A 12,335-nucleotide genomic window follows, 5' to 3' on the forward strand; every position below is an offset into this window, starting at 1 on the left:
GGAGGCAAGAACCGTCTATGTCCTGTCCTTGTACAATGCCCACAGTTATAGGGTTTTGGTCCACAAATGACAGGAATATAGACAATTAATGAAATAATGAATGTAATTTGCTTGATTTTTCCTATTTGAGGAATGTAAGGAATGAGCTGGAGTTGACTTGTGGTCATGACAATGCAAATTAAATACAGGTAAGTATGAGAAAAGCAACTGGTATGCAAATGGATGTTTAAAATGTAACCTCTTTTAAAAGGGGATCCGGGACAGTAGTACAAATCCAGTGGCAGCCTTTCAAAGACTTTTCTTCTGCCAGTCAGATTGTCTAAAATCCTCAGTAAAGGACAAGGGAAACTAACAAATGCTGGTATGGAAACCTGGTAGACACCTATGACATTTTTATTAAGAGCAACAAAAGCAATGGTGTACCAGCTGGTATTTCAGACTGTACAACACTTCAGGTGTTGAATCTTAGATAAACTGCCAAAGAGAGATAAACTGCCATAGTACTGCAATACTGTGATAAGGCTGGTAATATACAAGTAAATAGATCTAAGTTTTGAGGGTGATCTAAGAGAGCACATTCAGCAGTTTTTAAGGTAATATGTTTATTTGTATCTTTACTTACATCTTTCATAATAAATAGTTTTCACTGTTATTTTCCAGAATGTATGAAAGTTTATGTAAGGATTTTACATATTAAAACTAAGTTTATGCAATTATCTCCTCCCAAGGGACACACTTGGAATATACAATGAAAATTTAGTTCTTCCTTAGGGGGAAAAAAAAAAAGTCTAGTTCATTACCAAGATTGTGACAGTTTGGATAAATACACTCCAAATAGATTATTGGTTAAAAATTGGAAACAAAGGAGAAGAGTAAATGAAGTTCCACAGGGATCTGGGTAGGAACTTAGGCTGTTTAATATACATTTATAAATGACCTGGAAAAAGGGGGCGAACAGTAAGGTAATATGTTTACTCATGCTAGGAAATTATAGAGGTAGTAATGCTAAGAGCTGACTGTGAAGAATTTCAGAAGACTCTTATAGGACTGAGTGGCTGGAAAATAAAATGGTAAATGAAATTTGGTGTCAATAGATGTAAATGATACCTGGGGGAAACCATACATATATACATATTTTAAAAATGACAGGTTCTGAGCTCATCATTCTCACTCAGGAGCACGTCTTGGCATTATGTTAATCTTGGCATTAGTTCCATGAAAACATGCCTTCAGTGCTTAGGAACAGTCAAAAAAACCCCAACAAAGCAAATATTAGAAAATACTGGGAAAGGAACAGGTGTCATACTTTTGCCACTGTACTAATTTAGGGTTTGTCTGTACCTTGAATACCTTGTAGCCACTTGGAGTAGAATATTTACTTAGAAATGGAAGAAATACAAAGAAAGCAAGAAGGACGATCAGAGGCATGGAATGGTTTCCACAGAAGATACTGGGTAGCCTGGGGCCCTTCACTATGGCTGAGGAATGGCTGAACAGAGACATAATAGAGGTCTACACATCAGGAAGGGCAGGGAGAAGATGGGATTGACTGTTTACTCCTCCTTCAAAACCAAGAACAAAATGCCATATATATGAAGCTAGAGGGAGACAAGTTCAGGAAGTTAAAAAAAACCCACCACACAAAACCACCAAAACCAAAAGGGAAGTGTTTCTTCATGCACCATGAAGCAGACCTGTGAAATTCCTTGTCAAAAGACATTCTGGATACAAGAAGCTGATATAAGCTCAAGACAAAATTGGATGTGCAACTGAAAGAGAGATCCACTGAGAATTAAAAAATAGGCAAAAAAATATATTAATGAATAGGCTCAGGAAATTCCTTCAACTGAAAAAGGTGAGAAGCTGGGAAAGTATTAAGGGAGTATATCACATGTGCTTGGCCTGTTCTTACCCTTCCAGTCTGTCTGTGGTCCCTCTCAGATATAGAGTACTTGGCAAAATGGGTCCTCATGTCAACCAGCATGGCTGTTCTTATGTTCTTAATGTCACTGCTGTAGCCTTTTAAAAACAAAACATCTTTCAGCAACAACATGAAAATACTTGATTCTGCATAGGGACAAGAAGAACATCTAGCTCATGAATCCCCTTATTGTTGAAGGTTAGGAGAATATTAGGGGAAAGTATAATACTCACTTTTCTTTAACTCTTCTGTCAGCACCTGCTCATGGACTCTACCAGGAACAGGCTAGTGGACCAGGTAGACCTTTGGTCTGACCAAGTACAACCATTCCTCTGCTCTTAACAGGATTTCCTTTTGACATACTTTTTGATAATATTTTTCCATGGGATAATGATGTCATAGGCTATTTTAAAAATAATTCAGTTATGAGAGGAAGGTAGGCCAGGAAACAAGAAAATCTGGGGAGAAAGAAAAAGGAAAATTGCTATACTGTGATCAACTCTTACATGAAAATGCCTTTCAGTGACAATGTCATTATAACAATCTTTGGTTTTTGCAATGAAGGGAATAGTTACCTTTACAAGATGAAAAAAGTACTCCAAAGACAGGAAGATTTGACAGTTCAACAAACTTGGTCCTCCATTGATTATTAGATCTTTATGTGAAAGGTTCTTTTTTAAAAGGAATATTCAGATTTAAATCAGATTCTGATGTTTAACTCCAGAAATGGTTCTTAAATAATCGCACCATCTTGTTTCTATCAAGTTGATAAAAGAAATCTTTCAGCTGAGGAGCTGTTTGTACTACAACAGTCTGAGAGTGAGGGGAATAAATTGCTTATGATCCCTATACGGAACAACAAATATTGCCAGATTCAACAAAAAAGGAAAGCAGACTTTCTGATGAGGAGACTGATAAAGGTGCTGAATTACATAACTCAGAGACCAAATTTTGTGAGAATTGTAAATAATGAAGAAGACAAGTCACTGATAAACAGAGCTGGAACATTTGGTAAATTGAGTAAAGCAGACAGTGGGCATTGAAATAGATGAGCAGAAAAAAAATGTTTGTAAGAACAGTAAACTACAAATTTTTCTTACAGGTTGGGCAGACCGTATTCTCAAAAACAAAGACTTTGAAAATGACATAAGGGTTATGCTCAGCAGATAACTGGAGCTCTATGCCCCAAAATGGTTAATAAAGCATGTGGGTAGTTCAATTCTAATGCTCATAGTTTAAGGAGGTAGAAATGTTGGAGACAGTTCAGAAAGCGATCACAGGTTTAAATAAAGTATTGAAAAATATGCTTTAGAGTGGAAGACACCAGGATCATACTTTGTTCAATTTATCAAAACAAAAAGGAGTAATTTGATCAGGTTAAATGCAAGAATGCAGGGCTCTTTCATCTGACAGGTAAAGACTGCACAAAATCTAGTGGCATAAAGCTACAGTGGCCCAGATTTCATCTTGGGAGAGAAAAGATTCATCCCAACCATTTACTCCAGGATCGTTCTAGCACTTTTCTTACATGCAGTTCAGAGGATCAAAATTAGAAGCTTGAATTTCTTGGAGTCAATGCAATTGACTGGCTATTCAAAGTGTGTAAATTCAATGCCTAAACACACTTCTCTACTTTGTACCGCACAGCAGTAGCCACAAACACAGACAAAAAGCAAAGATGACTGAGCATTTGAACAAATTGTTAGCAGTTGTATGGGATTCTTTTTAACATGATTCTTTTTAATAGTATTTTTAAACCAACAATATATGATTTTTCTACTCCCCCAAAAAAAAAATAATGAAGGAGCTATAATTAACCATACCTATTGGGAAAGTTTTATGCTTTTTATCATCCAGAATGTCAAACTAGATGTTCCCATGAGCCCTCTTGGCCTTAAAATCTATGTCCCTACAACTTATTAAGAAGGAAAAACAAATGACTTCACAAACAAGCACCTAGCATTTTATTATAACGTATTTTACCATGTGACTGTTCACAGATGGTGAGTTTTACTTAAACAGTTGTTAGAAAGCAAACACATGCTTTTTGCTACAGCTAAATGGCAGTAGATCTTAAGCCATTTACAACCCAAATATTTTTTTACAATGTAATTAAGAGTATATCTTAATGAAATCTTATGAGGCCAGTTTCTAAAAGTTGTGGGCAAGAAGCTGCATTATCAACCTTTATGAAGCTAAACCAGTAAACTGTAGGTTTTAGTCTCCCTGCAACGGATGTGTGTAATTTCTGCTTGCTCTAAGGGCAATTAGGCTCACTCAAAGGAACAGTAACATTTTTGTCTTTTCAGCTACTAATAATAGCTGCTGGCAGGCTATTGAGGAGAAATAGCAGGATATAAAAATGGCATGTATTGATGGCAGCTCACTCACCAAGATCACAGCATATGCAGCTAGATTAACCTAGATTAAAAAAAACTAGGAACAGCCTAAACAAGCAGCAGCCTACACCCAGACTGTTCCAAGTTCCAAGTAAAGGTCCTTTGATGAATTCCCTGTATTCTGAAAATTAAGTTTGTTATGACCTTTTTTTCTCCGTGCTTAAACCTGTTGTCAATCCATAAACTGGCTTTCTTTCCTATGTGTCTAACAGCTAATTTGTCTCAAGTCTTTCCTAAGGTCCTTGCTGATTTTTTTGAAAATGCAAGTTCAAAAATCAATGTATTCACGTTTCTGATTCCTTAAAAGAACTAGCACATATATTTGTGAGGTGAGCTTTCCCTTTATGAAAACCAGATCAATTCCTTCCCATTTTTCACAGTCTTCCAAAGAAGACAGACCTACCAGCATTTAGTTCCCAAGGTATTACCTAAAGCACTTTTAAAAAAGAATTATGCTATAATTGTGACCTTCCATTCCTCTATCACCATGGCTGATTTAAATGGTAAGTTACATACTACAGTAGGTAAAGCAGCAATTTAATATTTTAATGTCTTTGGAACTGTTACACAAGTATTATCTGGCTCAGGGAATTTAATTCTATTCAATTTTTCAATTTGTTTCAAACAACCTTCATACTGACACTTCAGTTTGATAGTTTTTCAGACATACCCTCTTTTGTGTTTTAAAGACTATACTGAGTTTTTATGATATTACAAGTTTCTATTCGAAATATTTTTGTACTGTATTAGTTCAAGTTTCCAAAGATCTCCTCATTTGGGCATGACTTCCATTTTCTGAAGGATGCCCTAATAGCTTCCTTCAGATGTCAGTATTTTTCCTGTTCCTTTAGATTCTCAGTACTTCATCATTAAAATAGGGATAATAAGTATGTGCTTATGTTGCAAAGTTATTTATGAAGATGTATTTATGAGGCTCCATACTTAATTCTGAAGTAATGAAGTCCATAAGAAGATCATGATAGAATTGCCTGAAGTCAGAATATCTCTGAATTTCAGACAATTCCTAAGACTAAGATTTGGGGGAAAATACTTTAAATCAGTTTATTTTCAATATAAAGTAGAGACATTATCTCCTTCAGTTTTACTTGTAGCTTCTGTGAACTCAAAATGCTCTAAACTACTCATTAAGCATATAAAAAATGTGGATGCCAGTGATGCCATTATTACAGGTAAAACTGTTAAGTCCCTACATATTTTGTTCTCCAGTTCAAAAAAACCATTTTTATGAATAAGTATTTATGAATATTTAACATATTATTGCTAGTTCTAAATATCACAATGTAAATGTGTAAAATATGTTACACAGTTTCTACATCTTTTTATCAAAAGCTGACAACAGCATGGGGAACTAAACTGACCAGCTGATTCAGTACATCTTGCAATCCTGGTATCCATGTGCTCACCCTTACCAACATAGGAAACATGACATATGTCAGGGCTCCTTGTGCCTGAAGGGTGAGCTACCTTGCATTTATCAAAAAGCAGTATCCTACCTGCAGCCAATATCCTGGAGCAGATGCAGAATTGTAGCTTAATACCTCCCGTAAAGAGCATATTCTTAAACACTGTACTGGTTTTGTGTCTATTTATCTGCCAGTTCCACTGTCCCCCCCCAGCTTCCTCTTGTCCATTTTCAACCAAATTTGATTATGGTGATGTGAAAAATAGCACCTGGGTACACGATAGAAACCTTATTAACATCCCTTCCAAAAAAAAAAAGAGAGAGAAAAAGTGGGGAGGGCTCAGCCCTTATCTGTTCCATGCAGAATAATCATTCAGCACTCACACAGCTCTGAACTCAGGAGATGCTGCCTTCTGTCCAGTTTAGGCAGTTGATGAGACTGCCTTGAGTAATGTTTATGGCAGGGAACACAGGACACTACTGTTGGCTTGCTATAGAAAGTACAGGGAGGAGATGAGACTATTGTCAGCAGGCTTAAGGGATCTGAAAATGTTGTGTATGCAGCTGCTGATGAGAGGACAACGTGGCATTTGCTACAACAAGAAAAATGAGTTCTTGCAACTTCTATTAAACTTGTGGAACTCACTGCCAAAGGATATTATGGATGTTGAAATGGGCTCAAGAGACAATTGAATGAGGCGCAAACATGAAATTCAAGAGACAGAGAAGAGCAATCCTTTGAGGGTTACTACAGTGACAAAACCACACCAAGTTTAGAAACTTCCTGCAGGTAAAAATAATTGAAAGCTGAGACACTATTCATGGAGAGTACCACATATGACTTCTATATGCAGATACCTAAGGAAAATTAAGAGAAGGGAAATCCTGGAGACAGGATACAGCATTAGATGAGAGCTATTGGACTGATTTGCTATGGCTGTTAAGTGGTGGAAAACTTAAGCGAGGGTATTGAGGATATTAGGGATGGGAAGGGGAGCTGAAGTTGTTTTAGTAAGCAAATGCAGGTGAAGTAGAGCACAAATATATAAGAAGCAAGACTTTATTAGTTTTATTGCCAAAGGAAAAATAATTAAAAGCAGCTAATAATAGATGCATAAAATGAAAAGCATTGGGGACTGCGTTGAGATGATGCTGGCATAGTGATACCATCTGAATATTTCATCATAATGATGCCAAGAAAGGTATTACAATAATTCAAGCATTATGATGCAATTATATCTTTGGACAAAGGTTCAGTGGGGTTTTGGTGGTCTGTAAGTATAAGTAATTCTTCGCAGTCATTAATCCCCACTTCTTAGTGGATCTGCTTGCACTGAAAGGCCAGGATCTCCCCTGGCATATTCCACCAAACACAGAGGAGGTTACAGCACCAGCCATTGCTCTGCTCCAGCACTGTGCTGATGAAAGAGAAAAGCACTGCCAAATGAGCGGTTGGGACAGGGATTCCCTCAGTACCATGCATGTAGTGCCACTGCCATAGCATGAAGGAGGAGTGGACTCGAGGATAGGCAGAGGCAGAAGCAAAGGAGGGACCAGGCCAGGGTGTCAGCTATGCAGAGAGGGGCATGAAAAATATTATAGAGGTGACAAAATTATTGATACCTAATTTTGTATTTTTTAGTACTGTATTTCAGTACCACTTAGAACTGCTTTCCTACCATAATATGGTATAAGTATATAACCCTTAACTTCAGGCAACAAGACAAGATTTGCCTGTAATACACAAACCTTTTTTCTTGTACTGAAAAAAGGCATCTCCAAGAACAATATCTGTGCACTCAGGCTTTCTAGATAAGCACCTGCATTAACTATATTTGGACAAATACATTAAAACCAGTTTAAAACAAACACACTTCCCTGGCTGGAGTTCATAACCCTTTTCCACTAAAAAAGTTCGGAAATAAACATTTTTTGCAATTTCTTATAAACATGGCTTGTTAAATAAAGGCTTACACCACTCTCTTAAAGTAGGATAGAGAAATGAGAACAGTCCTGGCTGAATAATTGGAATGAAACTTTAATTGGAGTTTCAAGATCCTGTGCACTGAAAAGAGTTCATCGTCTCCAAAAGCTGGTAAAGTGTTCCTAGACTCACCAGTCTCTTAGCTTTAAAAACCCTACAAAACTGAATAGCCACACGAGAAAGTTTTAAAATTGGCTGTCTTGAGGTTCACGCATAAGGACCAAGAAGCAAAGTTACTTTAACTAAAGTAACAAGGCTGGATTTGGGGAAAATTGTAGAGGCTTTCAACATACAATGTGCAGATATGCACAGCTACATACTTCAAAGAAGCGTTCATTTGTTCTTAAGGTTAACAGAAACTTCAATTATTTTGGAATCTTTTGTCTTTAATTCAGAATTGTTGCCAGTTGTAAGGCAGAGGGATGCAAAACATGATGGAAGCAGGGGCACACACCTTACAATCTCTCAGGAAAACTTTTTGTGTTATTTTATCCTCCACGTGCAAGTAAGTCAGTCTGAAGCATCTGAAAGCACTCTGAACAACAACAAAAAAAAAGTAACTGTTATGACTCCCATTTAACATATGGAGGGAAAGAAAGATTAAGTCATTCGCCAAGAGCAAGGAACTACAGAATTAGATATAGTCCATCAGACTTCAGCAATTCAAATAATAACACAGAAAGAAAATATACACACATTATCCAGAGAGAAAACTGCAAACTTAAGTAAAAAATGCTTTTTTCTTTTTGTGAAAAGAGCTCCATTTTCCTTATTTCCTTAGAGAATGTTCCCATTTATTTTCAAATCAAACAGACTATACAGTGCATGTTCTACCTTTTCTACCATATACCATAAAATCACAATTGTCACTACCTGGATTTTTTTTTTGTCTTATGATGACTATGGTAGGGAGTACACTTCTTGAGAAGTTTGCAATAGTCACCCCAGTTGGTACAGATGATTAAAACACACCCAAAATAATCAGAAAAATATTTCTTGATTGTTTTTGTTACTTTTTTCCATGGAAATAAGATTTTCACTGGGTGTTTTTGTCTTTTAAAAACAGTGGCTTATGATCTTAGAGCCCCCATTACAACAGGTGTTTAAAACACTAGAACTCCAGCAGCCAAAGTGCTTTATTTGTGAAGCTGTATATAGAGAGGTACTTCTCAACCATCATAGCAGCATTTTTCAAGGAAAGTATCCAATTCCATTAGGTGATCTCATTGTTTCTATTAACTATTTTAAATGCCTGTATGAAGGCATATTTCTTCCGCAAACTGAAACTGTTTTATTTTCTGGCTTGTCGTGGCAGATTGCAAAGAACATACTACATGTTACATACAGTAATATTACTGCAATTTCAAACCAAATAAACCGCATATACAAAAGTATGATAACCAAACCAATACCCGTATACTTTAAAATCTTATCAACTGAAATACTGCAGTCTAATCATCAAAAAAATTAAAGGCATGCATAAATAATGGAAATAACATAAATAATTTTTTCTCTGTCTTTTCAGGTAAGTTATCACTTTGCTAAGCCTTTACTTTCAGGTGTTAAAAAATCTTGAGAAGTCCATTCAAATAAGTTCAAATAACTTCAGGCTCATATTTTCAGATAAGGTCCTGAGATTCATTATCAAGACATAAACCAATCAACCTGTTATCATTTTACCTTGCAATTAAATCAACTGAGTTTGAGTTTATTTTATCAGAAAGTATTCTATTTACAAATGAGCCTTCCTTTGGAGGCTAGAAACATTTTGTGCCTTACGAGACACAGTAAAAGCCAGGAGTGATTCAGCTGCTTAGTTATAGCTGACTGGTACCATTTCGGTTTCCCTACAGTATTTATTTGATATATCTCTATGGGGCTGACAGATATGACACAGGACAACTTCTGGACTGGCAGCAGGAACCCAGACAAGATATGCTACTGTGCTTGTAACAGTACTAAACACTTAGGTTTAGGTAATTGCATTGCTCTATCACTTTGGCAAGCTCCAAATTTGCTGCTCTATCCCATACTCCACACTTCTGTTTATCTGAAGTACTTTGTCTCCCAGACGGTATATTGGGAATTGTCAGTTCCCGCGGATTCATTTTGGCGGGCTTTGGCAAAGAAGCTGAAAGCGCACATAAGCTTTTGTGGAACTGTTTGCGAGGTGCCACATCCAATTCCTATTCTTTTTTTAATTACAAAACTGGTTTTGAGCTACCCATCCTTCCCCTCACCCCCTAGGCGCATGCCACACAGAATCCTGCCTTCTGCTCAGTTTGCCTACAAACAGCCTCCCATATCGTACCCAGAACTTTTAAGGCCCAACGGACAATCACCTTTTCACATCTCTGTAAGGTCTGAGAGTCACTTTTCCTGCGTCTCTCCGACACGCACAGAGTCCTCACATTGCCGCTCCCACTATGCTGTACTGCCCAGGTAAATTGCAGCGCTCCCCCCCCCCCCCCCTCGCCGCTTCCCTCCCTCATCTCACAGGGCAGTAGCTCAGAGCATCTCCTGCTTGCAAAATACGAACACTCGCAACCGGCTAGTGTCTCCCCTAAACTATCCCGATGTACTCACAGGGTCTGGGTGTCCTCCGGGAGGCTGGGAATGAAGTGGATGTCCCTGCAAGTGATTTTGTAGTCATCCTCGTCGGAACACTCGCAGAAAGCTGAAGGACACCGCTCCGAGCCCTGGCTGCACAGCACCAGCACCAGCAGCAACTGGACGGCTACCGGGAGGCACAGCATCTTCCGCCGCCCGCTCCCGCTCTGCCCCTCGCTTCTCCCGAGGGAAAGCGAGGAGGCACCGGCGCTGCCCCGCCGGGAGAAGCTGCTCGGGAAAGGCGGTACCTTTGCTGGACGCCGCCGCCACCTCCCTGCGCGGGGACAGGAGAGGTCTCAGCAGACCCCGCGCGCCCTCTCCTTCGGGCAGGCTCCCTCTCCTCTGCTCTCCTCGCCCCAGCCCCCGCGATCACCCCCCGGCCGTCCCTCCCTGCCGCTCCCCGCCCCGCACGGACCTGCCCGCCCTGCTCCGCGGCGCCCCTCCCGCGGGGTCCCCAGGGCCCGTCCCCCGGCAGCGCCCCTGCCCCGGCGCCCACCGGGCCAGCGCCGCAGCGCCGAGCCCGGCCGCGCCGGCCGGGACCCCCGTCACCCGGGGGCAGCGCCGCTCCCCGCGCTCCCGTCCGCAGCCGGCGTGTCCCAGCGCCGCCGCGGGGCGCCGGGGCCACCTGCCGAGGGCGGCCGGGACTGCGCGGGGCGAGCGGGCTCCGAGCCGAGCCGGGCCGAGCCGCGCCGGGCCGAGCCGAGCCGGGCCGCGCCGCGCCGCGGGCGGCCGGGCGAGAGCTGCGAGAGGTGCGGAGCTGGGCTGCAGAGCCCGCCGAGCCGTTTTCAAAGGCGGCGGCGTGACGTCTTAGCCCGAACATTTCTTCTAGCGTCTTTGCGGAAGGGAGGAGGGAGGGGGCTGTGTAAGCGCAACACTAACTCACCCGTAAAAGCAGTGAAGGTGCGGCGGATCTTCACACCGAGTAAAAATTCACTGACTGCAAAGCAGATACGCACTAGATTGAAGCAGTTAAAAAAAGCACCGAAAATTCAAAAGAGTGATTTTGAAAATCACATGATAAAAGAGAGCAAAAGGAAGAGGAGAGAGTAACATTTTTCCACATCACCAGAAAAGATCAAATCCTTTCACCAGAGAAAAAAATGGAGGGAAAAAATTTCTAACCTTGAGAGAAGTGCTGTGAAATTATTGTCACTTGAAGTAGCACCCTACTCCGGTCACTGGTAGGGACACAGGTTTACAATGGACATGGCACAGAGGTTCCCACACTGAAGCAGTCATCTCTGTGTCTGACAGACATACTAAAAGCAGAAGAAAATCTGGTTAATACTCATTTAATACTGAGTTTCTTCATAAACAAGAGATTCTCTTGCTAAAAACAAGTATTTAAAAGTAGCGAGAGAACAAAAGATATATTGCTTAATTCAATGAGGCAGTAAAGAAAGTTCTTTAATACTTTGCCTCAATTCCTTCAACTTTTTTTTTTTTTTTTCCAACTAAATGCCAGTGATTTCTCCTTCATGTAGATTTTGTGCATGTGTAGGTACACAACAAGAAAAATGTCAGAAAAAATGTTTGTAACCTTGGGAGGAGGAAACTTGAAAAAGTAACCTACTCAGTAAAAAATCAGACCACACTCTTCTTGGATAAACAGTTCCCCTCCAGCTAAATCAGAGTTACCCAAAATTTATGAGTACAACATATCAGATATTATTTTGATACAACTCTTTAAAAGTAATTTAAGTCATTTCATTAGTATGTGTTTCCTAAATATAACTAATGCCCTCAACATATTGTTTCAAGGTGAGCAAATAATACTATGCCCATAAAGAAATACAGTATAAATCCTGATCTTGCAGACGTATGTTAGTGCTTAGATCTTGTGCAAGTGAGGAATCCCATCAGACACATTTGTGCTGTTTAGGATAGGGATACCCTTAGGGGTGTCCCACTGAAGGGACAAGCTGAAGCACCCACCACAGACTGTCCTAGACAAATTCACACTGCATTGTGTGGAATTCCCTTGGGAATGCTGGCTGC

At 40.0% G+C, this 12,335-nt stretch overlaps 1 protein-coding gene across 3 annotated transcripts in view; it reads right to left on the reverse strand.

Moving 5' to 3' along the window:
- The window catches only part of TSHR (thyroid stimulating hormone receptor), a 75,579-nt gene extending 65,096 nt beyond the window's left edge, over nucleotides 1-10,483 (reverse strand). For all 3 annotated transcript variants that reach the window (XM_049825811.1, XM_049825810.1, XM_049825808.1), the window contains exon 1: nucleotides 10,314-10,483. In XM_049825811.1, coding sequence (XP_049681768.1) covers nucleotides 10,314-10,483 — 170 coding nt within the window. The remainder of the gene's footprint in view (nucleotides 1-10,313) is intronic.
- Between the last annotated feature and the right edge of the window lie 1,852 nt (nucleotides 10,484-12,335).

This window comes from Accipiter gentilis, chromosome 22 (genome assembly GCF_929443795.1).
Source record: "Accipiter gentilis chromosome 22, bAccGen1.1, whole genome shotgun sequence".
Lineage (NCBI taxonomy): Eukaryota > Metazoa > Chordata > Aves > Accipitriformes > Accipitridae > Astur > Astur gentilis.